This window comes from Coffea eugenioides, chromosome 11 (assembly GCF_003713205.1).
Source record: "Coffea eugenioides isolate CCC68of chromosome 11, Ceug_1.0, whole genome shotgun sequence".
Lineage (NCBI taxonomy): Eukaryota > Viridiplantae > Streptophyta > Magnoliopsida > Gentianales > Rubiaceae > Coffea > Coffea eugenioides.
Genome location: NC_040045.1, coordinates 35828972 through 35844638, shown reverse-complemented (window position 1 = coordinate 35844638; position 15667 = coordinate 35828972). Strand labels below are relative to the sequence as shown.

The following is a 15667-nucleotide window of genomic DNA, read 5'->3' as shown; positions in this document are numbered from 1 at the left end:
AAGCTCCAGTAGATTGTTTTAAGGAGTAAAAAATGATGCTCCTTTTGAGGCCTGGCCTCCTCAAAATTGTGGTTTTCGTTTTCCTTATAATGATGAATATTGAGATCGCCGTGCTGTCTATCTAATCGCCACCTGCCACTCTGTATGCACTTGATTTCGTTACGACTTGGTGGTGAACAGCTGTGATCTCACTTTTTTACTTTTGCATCCAAGGATAGTTTGCAAAGGACTCTGCATGCATTTGAATTATTTTCTATTTTAAAATGGGGCAGTTGCATGGAACTTCTGCACCATTGGTTGAATATATAATGATATGTGATGTTTATTTTTTTCCGGTCGAAATGTTAAACCAACTTAATGCCCTAGTTTTTAGGTTGTAATGGACTTAGCAACCATTTTGTTAATTGCATAATCATGTAATACTCAATACTCAATCGTCACCCTTGTTTGTTAGGTCCATATTCTTACTTGTTCCATTGGGTTATTTTTGCTCTAGCTGATTTTTCCAATCTGTTCTTAATTTTCTATTGTATACTGGAGACACTCTCTTTGGGGTAGGGAACATATTCAATATACCAGGGACCAGCTGCTGCAGTTGGGAGAAGTATTCTTACCACATTGTTCCTTTGTTTTATTTTCAGTAATAAATATTCGGTTGGAGTTTGAAATATTTCAAAGTGTTGACAATGGCGAAATAGGTTTTACATTAAATACATCTTGTGTACAGGAGGGGCTCTCCCGACCTTCTCGGCCTTTGGCTGGGGACAAAAGCAGACGGGACCAAGGTCTGTATTGCGCTTATCATCGAGATGTGGGGTACGATACAGAGGATTGCCGTCACCTCAAGAAAGACATTGAAAAACTGATCAAGCGAGGTCACCTTGGGCAGTTCATACGAGATGAACGAGCTGACCAGCAACGAGGAAGCCCCAGGTCGGAACGTCCGAGCTACCCCCGGGACCGACCTCAGGGGTCTCGTGTCCGAACTCCCGAGCGGGAAACACAGAATCTGACGGGCGTGATTAACACTATTGCCGGAGGACCTGCTGGCGGGGATAGTCATACAGCTCGGCGTCATAATCGCCCCCCTCCCACGGGGGAGAGCTCGGCCAAGCGATTGAAGATATACGAGGAAATTATTTATGGACCTGAAGACGCAGTCCCTTTGGCCTCTAATAACCATGAAGCCATAGTGATAGAAATCATCACCTGTAATTACAAGGTGAAGAAAGTATATATAGACAACGGAAGTCCCATAGACGTGCTGTATTACAAGACCTTTAAGGAGCTACAGCTGGAGGACAGACAGCTTATACCAGTTCGAACTCCGTTGATCGGTTTTGCAGGTCCTCCCGTGAGGTCGGAAGGAATGATCACTCTCATGGTTACGGTGGGGGTGTCTCCGAAGTGCCGAACGGTCCCGGTAAACTTTGCGGTAGTCAAGGAGCCGTCGTCGTACAATATGATTCTGGGACAGCCAACACTGAATGCCCTCCGAGCTATTTGCTCCACCTTGCACCTTAGTATGAAGTTCCCTACTCCTGCGGGGGTGGCTGAGGTGCTGGGAGATCCGGAGGTGGCGAGGGCGTGTTATATTGCCACCCTCAAGGGCAAGGAGAAATTGGTAGCTCAGACAGTTTGTTTGGAGCCCTGGGAGCCCATGGAGAAAGGGGAGAGATTGGAGACAGACGAGGGGTTGGTCGAGCTGCCCATCCAGCCCGACCGACCTGAGCGCACGGTGAAGGTCGGTGCCTACCTAGGCGAGCTGACTAGGAGTTCTTTAGAATCTCTCTTGGAGGAATATGCTGAGATTTTTGCTTGGAGTGCGGATGACATGCCGGGAATCCCCACCGATCTGGCGGTCCACAAGCTACATGTGGACCCCAACGTCGGACCTGTGAAGCAGAAGAAGAGGAACTTTGCTCCTGAAAGGAAGGAGGTCGTCAAAAGCGAGGTGGGTAAGTTGCTGGAGGCTAGGATCGTTAAGGAAGTCTACTACGACCTGGCTAGCCAATCCGGTGCTGGTCAAGAAGGAGGAGAAAACTTGGAGGATGTGTGTGGATTTCACTGACTTAAATAAAGCTTGCCCAAAGGATTGCTACCCCCTTCCACGGATTGACCAGCTCGTGGACTCAACAGCTGGCTACGAGATCTTTTGTTTCTTGGACGCTTTCAAGGGGTACCATCAGATAGCCTTGGACGAGGAGGATCAGGAGAAGACCTCGTTTATTACCGAGGACGGCACTTATTGTTACGTCACCATGCCATTCGGGCTAAAGAACGCGGGCGCGACCTATCAGAGGTTGGTAAACAAATTGTTCAAAAATCAGATCGGCCGAAACCTGGAGGTATATGTGGACGATATGTTAGTAAAAAGTCAAACCCAGGAGCAGTTCATCTCTGACCTGAGGGAAATCTTCGAGGTTCTGCGGAGCTCAGGAATGCGGCTAAACCCAAAGAAGTATACTTTTGGGGTCCGGTCGGGAAAATTCTTGGGTTACATGATTTCTAAAGAAGGGGTGAGAGCCAATCCGGACAAGATCAAGGCCATCCTGGACATGGCTCCACCTCGGAATATTAAGGAGGTGCAACGTCTGATAGGGAGGATGGCAGCCTTGAACAGGTTCCTGTCCAGATCGGCAGTTCGGGGGTCGCCTTTCTTCAAGGCCTTGAAAGGAGGTCGGTAGTTTGTGTGGGGTCCAGAGTGCCAGAAGGCGTTCGCTGAACTGAAGGCGTACCTCACTCGGTTGCCAGCCCTAACTTCTCCCGAGTTGGGGGAGATCTTGTTCCTCTATTTAGCTGCGGGAGAGGGGGCCATTAGCACGGTGCTGGTGCGAGAAGAGAGCAAGGTTCAAAAACCTTTATATTATGTCAGCCGCGCCCTGTAGGGAGCCGAGGTAAGGTACTCGTCAATAGAGCGATATGTTCTAATGTTGGTACATGCAGCTCAGAAGCTCAGGACATACTTCCAAACTCATCCTGTTGTGGTGGTGACGGACCAACCCTTGAAAGAGATCCTTTCCAAGCCCGAGGCTTCAGGACGGATGGTGAAGTGGGCTGTGGAGCTGTCAGAATACGATCTGGGATACCAGCCAAGGACAGCTATCAAAGCCCAAGCCTTGGTGGACTTCATAGCGGATGGCGTCTCCTTTGGGTCGACCGAAGCAGAGGCCGAACAGGCTGAAGAGACAAATAAAGGTGGAAAGGATGAAGGAATCATCAAGGACGCACACCCCAGGCGAGCAGCCGAAGCCCTACAGGCCCAAAAAACTACCAAGGCCGTGCTGATCCGAGAAGCAGTCGAGGTCCTAGCGGCTGAAGACGCTGCTGGGGTCGCTCAGGCCAGTCAGGTAGCAGAGGTCGAACAGGTCGGAGAAGTAGTTGAGACCGAGCAGGTCAAAGAGGCTGTCGAGGCCAGTCAGGTCGGGAAGGCAGCTGAGGTTGGGCTGGCCGGAGAGGCTGCCGAGACCAAGAAGGCTACAAAGGCTGAAGAACAGATGGATCCTCCTTGGACATTGTACGTGGATGGTGCGTCAAGCAAGGAAGGATGCGGAGTCGGGCTCCTCCTAATCAGTCCTACTGGGGAAGAACTGCCCTACGCACTAAGGTTCGATTTTAGAACTTCTAACAACGAATCAGAATATGAAGCTCTGATTGCAGGGATGGAAATTGCCCGCAAGTTAGGAGTCAGATCGATAAAAGTCTATAGCGACTCGCAGCTGATAGTGAACCAGGTTTGGGGGAGCTATGAGGTCAAAGAGGGGACGCTGAGAAAATACGTGGCCAAGACGCGTGAGTTGAAGGGCCTGTTCGAGCAGTTCGCGCTTGAGCAAATTCCGCGGAGTCAGAACAAGAGAGCTGATGCCCTGTCCAAACTGGCCTCCACCTCGGTTGGCATCTTGGGTCGAGAGATAGTGATGGAGGTCGTCAGAAGTCGGGCGTATGAACAGGTGAGTACTGCGGTCATACATGTGGTGAGCTCGTGGATGGATCCTATTGTTCGATATTTGGCTCAGGGTGAGCTTCCGCCGAGCAGAATAGAGGCTCGCAAGATTCTCCTAAAATCACAGAGGTACGTGCTCACACATGGAGTCCTGTACAGGAAATCTTACTTGCAGCTCTGGTTGAAGTGTGTAACGCCTGAGGAAGGGGGCTATGTCCTGCGCGAGCTACATGAAGGCCTCTGCGGCAACCATGTCGGTCCAAGAGTATTGGCTAAGAAGGGAATGCTGGCTGGATACTATTGGCCCACCATCTTCAGGGACTCAGCCGAACTGGTAGCCAGATGTAAATCATGCCAGTTGCACGCCCCAGTTCATCATGCCCCAACTCAGGAAATGATTCTTCTTCATAGCCCGTGGCCGTTCTTCCAGTGGGGAATTGACTTGTTAGGACTTTTCCCCCGAGCTCCAAGTGGTTATGAACACTTGGTGGTGTCAATTGATTACTTCACCAAGTGGATAGAAGTTGAGCCGCTCAGTACAATCAGCAGCAGGTCGATACATAAGTTCCTTTGGAGGAACGTAGTCTGCCGATTTGACATACCAAGGGTTCTCGTTTCGGATAATGGCCGACAGTTCGCGGATCATTCGCTTCAGGAGTGGTGCGCTGAGTTGGGCATCCAGCAGCACTTCACCTCAGTAGGGCACCCCCAAGCCAATGGGCAGGTCGAGAATGTTAACAGGACCATCTTGCACGGCTTAAGAACAAGAATAGAGTCTGCGCAAACTGGTTGGTTGGACGAGCTGCCCACCATATATGGGCTTATCGGACGACACCTCGGACGGCCACCCAAGAGACCCCATTCGTCCTGACATACGGGGTCGAAACAGTGATCCCAACAGAAATTGGAGTACCCTCGGGTAGGGTGCAACACTTTGTGGCTCAGGGCAATGAGGAAGAAATGCGGTTTGACTTGGATATGCTCGAGTATCGAAGGGAAGAGGCGGCTATAAGAATGGCTAAATATAAGGGTCAGATCGCACGTTACTACAATGCCATGGTAAGACATCTTTCTTTCAAGTCAGGGGACTTGGTGTTACGCAAAAACTCCGTAAGCCGAGCTGTGGGCACAGGCAAGTTAGATCCAAACTGGGAAGGTCCCTATGTGGTAAAGGAAGCTAACCGAGCAGGTTACTGTAAGCTAGCTCGCCTGGATGGAGGCGAAGTCCCGCGCACCTGGCACAACTCAAATTTAAGGCTTCTTCTTTAGATATCCTGCCCGAGCTGACAATGTTCAGCTGGACAGGTCTGCTTTTCATTTTTATTAGTTCGATCTCTGAGAATTATAAATGTATTCAATCTTTGAAATAAAGACTGGGCCATGACTAGAACTGGAGGGGGAAGGTATTCAGACCCGGACGAGCTGGAAGAAGAAGAACTAGACGAGAGTATCTCTATAGGTGCAGGTCGGACAATTCTACGCCTAGGTGCTGAGCTGGTGAGGTCTGAGTGTGTGGAAGAAGACGACATAAAAAGAAAAGAGGACTTACTGGTGGATGAAGGAGAAGAACTGAAGTATGCTAGAAAGGGAGATCCTACTCTCGAACGACCTCACAGAATGCGGAGCGAGCTGGTGAAGATTGGGGAGAAGGAAGAATGAGAAAGAAAGCTTGAAAGTGACGTCTGGTGGGGTCTATTTATAGGCTACCTGGGCGGGAGATGAAGAGTCCCGAATTGAAATTTTGAAATTATTGCCTGGTAACTGCTACCTGGGGAAACGTTTGGACTAACAATCGCCATTATAAAGGACGTGACAATTGAAACGACGGTTGACCAGTAGACATGGCGGTTATCCGGACAAGGTGTGTGATCGTGGGATCGTGGGTTCCTCGCCTTGCCGACCTGGTGCTTCGAAATCTGGTCTAGACTCACGCGACCTCTCAGTAACTCTAGACCCAGGGGGACTAGTGTAGTGGGGCAAATACACGCATGACACGTGTCAGCTCGGCAGGCCGCACGCATCAGGTCGGCAATATAGGCCTTGTGTGTTGCTCGCTGCAGATCGGCATAAGCGGGCCAACTCGGCCGTAACAGCCGCCTCTCCCTATAGTGGGCCTCGTGGGCCGCCGCCTCCGAACTATTAGGGGCCGTCATGCCAAACCCTAATAAGATTTCAAACCCTAAGGGACTTTGACTCCAATAAGGAAACTACTACCCGGTCAAGCCTATAAATATAGCACTAAAGGACTACACAAGGTACGTGAAAAACAACACTCGTGCTCATTACTCTGCTCAGAAAACTTTACTAATTTAATCATCGGAGTTATCCCGGGGACTTTAGTCCCGCTGTTCCACTTCCTTCGCAGGGTTCATAGCTCATTCATCAGACATCGTTCCCAACTGTCCCCGATCAGCTCAGCTCGGTACAGCTCAGCTCGGACCAGGTTTTTGGCAGTCGCATCATAAACATATTTTTTCATTAATTTTTATATTTTTGATTAATATTTTTATTTCACACATATCATATTACAAAAAAAAGTACTATAGTTTTATTCTAAAATTTTTTAAAAATAATCTCCTATCCAAATACATGAGAAGGGGGAAAAAATCAAGAGTAACCATCATACTATAAATCAGAGTACAGCAATGCATGAAGAGAAATATCAAATGATAGGCACATGCACGATAATTATGTGACTAAAACAATTTCTTTCTTACCACTTAAGTGCATGATACAACACTTTTGAAATAGGAGATTTGTCAAAAAAAAAAAAAAAACTACATGCTACAGCACATGAAAAATTGAAGACATGTGAAAATTGAAGGGATTTTTTTAGTTTTAGGCTATCTTTATTTTTAAAAAATTCCTAGCAAGTATGGGATGGATAGAGAAATTAAATGTGCACTCATATTAAAATGGTAATTTGTCAAATAAAATTTACGTTTCGGATTGCAAATAATATGGCCAAAAATGTTTAATTTAACTCAAAAAAATGACATTGAATCTACTTATGCATTAGATAAAATAAAAAAGATTTTTTTTAACGAGTGTCCTAAATTATACTTAACTTATTATATTAATATACATAGTTATATTACTAATTAAACGCCCTTATACTTTTTCAAGATTAATTGCACTCTTGCTAAACCCTAAAAAAAAAACCAAAATACACTTATAGAAAATTCCAATTCTTCAACCCCCTCTTGTCACTTCTTTTGACTAGTTTTTCTCCAAAAATCCCAAAAAATTCCCTTTTTCCCTCATTTTTCAACTTTCCCACCATACGCCCTAAATTAGAGGTGTCAAAATGGATGATTTGGACGGGTTTGGGTTGGATAAAATGGATAATGGGTATAAGTGAGTCAACTCATTTATACCCATTTAATTAAATGGGTAAGTAAAAAAATGAATTGGGTAACCTAATTACTCATTTATAACCCATTTCTTTTAACTTTTTGTAAACTCATTTAAATTCATTTTTGCAAACTAAGTTATCAATTTATACCGCTCTTTATACTCATCATTAGTTTTAAATATTTACTTATAATGTTTAATAAGCCTAATTACCAATTTTTTTCCCCATTGATACTCTATATCACAAAATTATATATTATTTAATAATAAGAATATAAAAATTTGAACTAAGTACTACAAAAGTTAATATAAAAATTCTATCCAAAAATTTTGAACCCCTAATATATTTTTCATAAATAAATTTAAATTTTCATTTTAGAAAGATAAAAAAAGAGGTTAAAACTTGTCATAAATTGATAATACTGAAAAATGAGTAAGTTAACAAATTAAGAGAAAATAAAATAATAAGTTAAACCAACAAATACTAATAATAATAATGAAACAAAAGTAGTTAATATTATGACAAAATAAAAATTTTGAAAAACAAAATGAGTAGGGGAAGAGAAGAGATTTGGAGAAAAAGAATTTTAAATGAGTTAATTGGATTTGATGGTTATCTAATAATATTTATTTTATTAAATTAGGTATTATTGAATAACCTATTTATACTTATATATAAAAATTTAAGATATTCAGGTACGATAAATTTAGTTAAGTAGGTTGATTTGCCGCCGATACCCTGAACGTCTTCAGTCGCCACTCCCAGCACCAGCTTCACCGTCTCCGCCGTCAAAATGAATCCCTCCTCCCTCTCCCTCCACCACCACCATTACCCGTCCACAACCACCACCACCACCATTTTCCATAAAAAACCCACCCCAACCCCACAATCTTTCAAACTACGCACCTCATTTTCCCCAATTAAAATGTCACTCACGGAAAATGCCCCCTCAATCGCCATCGTCGGCGTCACCGGAGCCGTCGGCCAAGAATTCCTCTCCGTATTGTCCGACCGGAACTTCCCCTACCGATCCCTTAAGCTCCTGGCCAGCAAACGCTCAGCTGGGAAAGAAATAATTTATGAAGATAAGGCCTATATTGTTGAAGAACTGAATGAAGAAAGCTTCAAGGGTATTGATATTGCGCTTTTCAGCGCTGGTGGTTCGATAAGCAAGAAATTCGGGCCGTTGGCGGTGCAAGATGGGAGTATTGTGGTGGATAATAGCTCTGCTTTCAGGATGGATGATGGGGTTCCCCTTGTTGTCCCAGAGGTTAATCCGGAGGCTATGGAGCATATCAAGATTGGGAGTGGTAAAGGCGCATTGATTGCGAACCCGAATTGTTCGACCATCATATGTTTAATGGCAGCTACTCCGCTGCATCGCCATGCCAAGGCGAGTGAATTTGGTATAAATTGGTTATATTGTTTGCTTTTTCTTTATTAGAAGATAGGAAGTCAAAAGATGAAATTTTTAATGGAAGTAGTTGAAAATGTGGTGTATGTTAGGATCATTACTTTGCAATTTTTCTATATTTGGAGTTTTCAAGAGAGTCTGATTATAAAGAAGAAATCGTGATTTAGGCGCCTATGTGTAACCCATTTTTGTATGCCTGGTTTTTTACGTGATTGTGAGAAAAAATGGAGATTTTTGGTGATTGGGGTGAATGATTTTCATCAGTTTATTCAAGCTGTCACCCTGGTAATAGTGGCTTTCTGTTGAAATTGGAGGATGGTTTGAGATTTATTGATGCATGGGTCAGGGTAATGTCGTCATATATGTTTTATAGAAATTTTGTTGAATTGTTGAGGTATCTTTACAGATTTTAGGCTACCTTAATTATGAGAGTTTGATTTATTTTTGGCAAGGATTCAAGAGAATCTTGGTCTTGGCATACATGAGCGATGCCTGGTGTATTTAGATTGATGAGTAATGCCTAGTGTCATTGGACAGATTAGTTCCCTGTGGTTTTTTAACTACCTTATGTTTTGGAATAAGTAGCTTTTGCAAGGTTTTCTCTTTGGTACTAATGGCTTCAAAGCATAGTAATTAGTCGTAGATATTCATTTTTTGATGAATGGTTGGTAAGCCGTGTTAAGCTGATTAATAAAGGTACGCTTTATGTTGCTTGTGGACGGTAAATAGTGTGGTGTGTAGACCATAAGTTTTTGGATGAATTTTTTATCTTAGCACTGGAAATTGGTCGCCAATGGAATTCCTGCCATCTTTGAAGTGAAGGTCAGCTTGGCAGTTCAAATGAGAAAGAAGAATAACGAGAAGATAATGAAATGAAAAGTCAAAATGGTACATGGGAAAGGAGGAAACTTGTCAAGTTTCTTATTGTTATTGGTAATGTCACTGTAATGGACAGCTTTAATTACATGGAGAAAGGTGGAAATATATATTTGAATGTTGGTTCGGAATGCTATGTTCTAATGTCTTGCTTTATCTAGATCAAGTCAACTAGTTTCCACAAATTTGTTGAAGTTTGACATTACTGCCGCCCCTTCCCCTAACTGATCTCGTTTGGTGTTTCAATTTCCAGGTTAAACGCATGGTTGTTAGTACATATCAGGCAGCTAGTGGTGCTGGTGCTGCTGCAATGGAAGAGCTTGAACTGCAAACTCGTGAGGTTTTCAGCCTATCAACATCTGCTTCCTTTCAGCTTTTTATGCAACAGATTAACACCTTTTTTTTGTGGTATAGGTACTTGATAGGAAGGAACCAACCTGTAAAATCTTTAAGCGACAGGTTTGTCAATCAGTGACACAATACAAACTGTCATGGATTTAGCTTTTATCTATTTTTTGAATTTTTATGCGGTTAAGTTCTCCATATGCAGTATGCGTTCAATCTTTTCTCACATAACGCACCTGTTCTCCCAAATGGCTACAATGAGGAGGAAATGAAACTAGTAAAAGAAACGAAGAAAATATGGGTTAGCATTTTTATTCCATCTCCACTAGATTTTTCTACCATATTTGATGAATTAGACGCGCATCTGATTACACATTTTAGTTAGATACTTTAACAGACGAATCTATTGACTCAAACTAACAACCTTTTCTCTGTTCCTGTCTAGAATGACGCGAATGTAAAAGTCACTGCAACTTGCATTCGAGTTCCAGTTATGCGAGCACATGCTGAGAGTGTAAATCTTCAGTTTGAGAAGCCATTACACGAGGTAATACTTTTGGTGCTATATCATTCATGATATTACTTGGGATGGAATTTCTGTTTGCCGCGTTCCTTCTAGGTGTGGAACGTGTGATTGGAGTTAAATTGTATGAATTTGAGGCTGAAGTTATTTAGATACAAACTAAGATACCTTCGAGAAGTTTGTAAACCCCATCCTACTGTTTATGGTTCAGACCCAAAGCATTATGAGTATTGTGGCAGAGAAACTTAGTAAAGAATATAACTTTATCATTGCCTTTGTTTTTCATAAGATCCTTAAATTTTCTTTTCCAACATTGGGATAGACTTTAGGTTCTAAAATATGTTGTTGTCCAGGATACTGCGAGGGATATACTTGAGAATGCTCCAGGAGTAGTGGTTATTGATGACCGTGCAGGCAATCACTTCCCAACTCCACTAGAAGTTTCAAACAGAGATGCTGTTGCAGTGGGGAGAATTCGACGTGATGTCTCTCAAGATGGAGACTATGGGTAATAAATCAAACGCAGAAACATTATCTTTAACTTCCAATTCGTTTAAGAGCTAAATGCCTGGCGTTGCAACAGGTTGGATATCTTTGTCTGCGGTGATCAAATACGCAAGGGTGCAGCTCTAAATGCTGTTCAGATTGCCGAGATGCTACTGAAGTAAAAGAGATGTTTCTGTGAGTGAGATTTATTTCGAATCATATCTAAACGTTGGATTTGGTGCTTGAACTTTGAAGACCCTCGCTTCTTTCCTCAAAGAGGAGATAAAAGAGAGTAAAAGTTCCGAGTTTTGTAGCACTACCAGTTGAAATCTCTGAGTTTTGGTAGCCTTGTTAGTTCATTCCGTGGTTTTCAGTAGAAAATTTTGTACCAATATATTTGGTGTTGAAATGCTAGTGTTCAAACCTGTTTTCCATTCTTTACTTTTGTCATGGCGTGAAGTTTATTAAGCTGGTCTGCATTTGTAAGCTGCAGATTTGCACTTACTGAGGAAATGACTTGGGCTTTCCACCTGATGCCTAAACACTGACTAATGATGCTCCGCGAACATATTGCTAGTTTCTTGTTGGTACTAGGGTGACTCCAAGCTTTTACAAGGGGAAGGTAAAGAGTTTGAAAATTGAGCTGGAGATCTCCCCGACTGATGTCTTTTACGTTTTTCAAATATCTTCTCCCTCTCTGCAGCAATTGCTGATATCTGTCTTTAGTTCATTGTGTCATGAAACTTGTAGAATAAGGTCGATTCTTAATCACAGGTACTAGAGGAATCCAATCACCTATTAAAAAAAAAAAAAAAAAAAAAAACTTTTACTAATTCCTTATCTGTTACCTTCTTGTTACGTATTGCTTTATGGTTTACTCTTCACTTATTAATTTATATTTGCATACATCATTCTTGGTACCTTAGCTATGACCTAAACTATGTTCAGTTTCGAGCCAAATGCCAGAAAAGACAATTTAATCAAATCAATTAAGTCATATAATCAGCAAGACTAATTTAATTTGTTTTTTTTTTTTTTTATAGAAAATTTTACTGATTATCATTAACAAATGCCTTATTATGCTACGAGGACACGTCACCTTTCTTTTTGATTAAAAATGAACAGCTTTTGGTGAAACATTTATGATTAAAAATGCAGCCTATTTGCTTTCAAATTCACATTTCTAGGTTTAAATGCTGCACCAAAAACTAATTGTGGTAAAAGTAGACACACGTTTAAAACCTGTAAAGCTTAGAGATTAAAGCGTTAATGCATAAAACTCATCTCAAACATTTCATTTACTCTTCCGAAAGGCGAGTCTAATTTTTTTCCCCTTTACAATTCCTTCAACTATATTTTAATTCATAATCATTAATTCTTTGGAACTTATTCTTATTTTAAGTTTGTCATTTAGAATTTTTATATGATTACTAATTTGTCAATTATTCTTATTCTAATTTGTATCTTAGAATTTTAGTCTTAATTTGCATAGCCTTAATGTGATTTATAGAATTTAGTTAATTTTTGTATGATTTAGCCCATGAGTTAATTTTATCTTTTGTAGTCAAACTTATTTGAAATATTTACAGTTGATTCTTTTTTCAAGTGAAAACCATCTCCTGACAAAGAAGAGGCATATCATTCTGAAGAAACTCCTTCGATTGAGTCGTCTAATTTTGCATGCCTCGTGTTGATAGGAAATAAAGTAGTGGAGAGTCTAATTTGATATTTGACTTTATATGGTGTCTTTTGTTATTAAAAATATTTATCTGTTGGTTATCATCGGTTAAACTTTCAGTTTGTGTGATTTGTTTTCTTTTAAGATTTTTTTTTATTGTTTATTGATTGTCTATTCGCCCTCTCTAAGTCAAAATCCTACTATAGGTATTTAGGGTTTTGAAAATTGATGATTTTGTGGATAATTAGAAAGCTTCAAAAATAGATAGCCCCTCTATTTTTTATTTCTTTTTTTTTTTTTTGAAACTTATTGCTAAATTAGATATGTAGATAGTTCAAACTATTGTCAAGGTGAAGATTTGTTAGGATTTACACTGGGGGCTGGGGCACGGGCCGCACTGTCCCCTTATGATACTTATAAAAATTTGATGTAATTTCAATTGTATCCCCCTGGAGTCTTGTGTATCTATTTGTTTATAGGGCTCCATTACCCCACTTAAATTTTTATAATACCTATAAAAATTTGATATAATTTCAAGTATGTCTCTTGGAGTTTTGTGTATCTATTGGCCTATATGCTTTTAAAGTTGTCTTTGATTTTACCTGTTGTTACAGTTACCATAGAAAGGGTTTTTTCAATGATGAATATAGTAAAGAATCGATTACAAAATAGAATGAAAGACACTTGGATGAATAATTATTTAGTTACTTATATTGAGAAAAATATACTTCGTGAAATTCAAAATGAAAAGGTTGTAAACCGTTATCAAAATATAAAAACTCTTCATGAACAATTGTAAATGGTTTAGTTTGTTTTTGAAATAAAATTATTAGTACATTAATAATTTTGAGTTTGTCTTTTGATGTTTTTCATGAAATATATGCATCATTTGTACTTATTGGTGAATATTTTTTTTCCTTAAAAAACAAAAAAAAAGTAGGTAAAAAATTTTAGAATTGCTTTTACCCCCACTAAAAATTTTTTCTGGCTCTACCACTGCCTGTGAGCACTTATTTGCTGCTTGTCCCTTATTAGATATTTGTTGATTTACACTTGACTTGGATAGACCTGATTTTTCAAAATTCAATAGCCTAGATTATACCACAATTTCAACCATTGGGTCTTTGAAAATCGGGTCTATCCAAGTTTTGGCCATTTATAGAGTGTTACTTGCTGTCGCTCGCTGAAGAAGACACTCAAGTATAATGTTTTGCGCTTATATATATTTATGGAGGGCAAGAAAATTGAGAGTCTTCAGCTCTACTCATCCAGGCCCATATATTATTGAAAGTCTGTTTTTTTTTAAACAATAATTCAATCTACTACATACAAGATTTTGATACTCGAATTGAGATTGACTTGATATGAAATTGTTCAGACTTAATTTTCTAGTTAATAAAATTCGAGTTATTTACCTCGAAATCAACCCAAGAAACATAAAATTTAAAACTTTTGATACAAAATTAAAGCTATTTAACCTCAACTCGAGTTCAGAGCTTCAATAAGAGCATAAACTAGTTAAAATCTGATGCAATTTAAAAATAAAAAACTAATTGCAATTTCATACTCGATGAGATAACCAAACCCTCTCAAACACTCGAGTGGCCGGCTATGCAAAATTTATTTGTGGTAGGGCTTGGTCTTCTAAGGCATTCAAAGATCGTCTCTGACCAATAATTAGGACAAAAAGGAAAACACCTGTATCATTTACTCTTCCTGCAAATGGCAAACATGAGACTGAACTTTGATAGGCTGAAATCTGGATAGGCAAAATTGTCGAGAACCTCAAGGGAGGTTTCTGAAATTATCCTTTAACTAATATGGGATGGGACTTATATCTGACATAGATTTTTGTTTTAATATATATATATATATATCTTCTTCTTAAATCTGGAATGAAGTCCAAACAATTATTTATTTTTACCCCAAGCATTAAAATTTTTTTTTTGGAAGATCCCGATTATCAATTCTTATGCTAATCTTACGTATAATGGAAAAGAGAACCTACTTGGGGAATAGCAACAATTAATCTTATGCAGTTCTACTTTAGTATAATGATTAAAAACTCATGCGAGTATATACAAGGTTATTGATACATACCCTACTTTGGATTTTTTTTTTTTCATTTTTAGATTTATAAACCTAATTGCGAAAAGTATGCACAAAGTACAATACTTTGCTATCCTTTGAACCTATCTTAGCCTATTAGTATATCAACGAGATATAGGGCCTATTTTAGCAATTATGCAAAATCAGCCACCAGTTTGGAAGCCTTATGCAATGTCTAATCTTATTTGGTTCGTCAATTCGTGCCGGATGATTTTCAACAAGATTCGTAAGAAATTGATGTTAGGGAATTCTATAATCCTTTTTGAGTATTGTATAGATGAGACTAAATTCTCCGTTGAATATAGAATAAGATATATCAATTCTCATATTATTTCAAGAGTTTAAATCACTAAATAATGTAATAAGATGTAAGTAGATTAGAATCATGAGTACCATACCCAAACAAGACTATAGCATTTTTCACTATTTTATCAAAATAAAGAGAAAGAGGAAGTAACTTTACCTCATTTGAAAAAAAAAAAACTTTCATGGAGTTCTTTGATATGGGATGACAACAGTGCTAAATTCTTCCATGAATATGCAAGATTTGAGAGGATTAAGAAAGTGAAATTTGGGTCTTGCCTTGATTTGGATTTTCAGTTGACTCTCTGTACTGCTGCTATCGTAGAAGGAAAAGTGGCGATTTGGAGAAGTTGATAAGTTTTTAAATTTTCAAATGAGCCACTTATGTTTTTTTAAAATTATTGTAGTTAAAATTTTTAAAAAATTTTATAAGAGATAAACTTGGCAAAAAACTCAGGACCTGTATGTGACGATGTAATATGATACCACTACCAATGAACAAGGGAATGGTACGGTAACTGAAATGGAAGATCCTTTGCTTAGTCTACTCAACTTCACTTCACTGGCACTATGTCGAACAACAGAGTGTATTGCTCGCGTACTACTAGTGTCGAGTGTGTGTCCCTTGAAAGTTG

General features: G+C 39.9%; 1 protein-coding gene across 1 annotated transcript; it reads left to right on the top strand.

The window, feature by feature from the left end:
- The first annotated feature begins 8022 nt into the window (after positions 1-8022).
- Positions 8023-11383, top strand: LOC113751769 (aspartate-semialdehyde dehydrogenase). Its single transcript, XM_027295896.1, has 7 exons — positions 8023-8691; positions 9842-9928; positions 10003-10047; positions 10139-10234; positions 10379-10480; positions 10810-10964; positions 11040-11383. Exons 1-7 carry the CDS (start codon positions 8092-8094, stop codon positions 11122-11124), a joined length of 1170 nt encoding a protein of 389 aa, XP_027151697.1. The 5' UTR covers positions 8023-8091; the 3' UTR covers positions 11125-11383.
- Positions 11384-15667: the final 4284 nt, after the last annotated feature.

What these genes read in the sequence shown, in the direction of transcription:
- LOC113751769 (XM_027295896.1), top strand. Translation starts at nt 8,092, where the DNA reads ATGAATCCCTCCTCCCTCTCCCTCCACCACCACCATTACCCGTCCACA. An exon ending in TTGAGAAGCCATTACACGAG is followed by an intron (nt 10,481 to 10,809) that starts GTAATACTTTTG and finishes GTTGTTGTCCAG; the next exon opens with GATACTGCGAGGGATATACT. An exon ending in TCTCAAGATGGAGACTATGG is followed by an intron (nt 10,965 to 11,039) that starts GTAATAAATCAA and finishes GCGTTGCAACAG; the next exon opens with GTTGGATATCTTTGTCTGCG.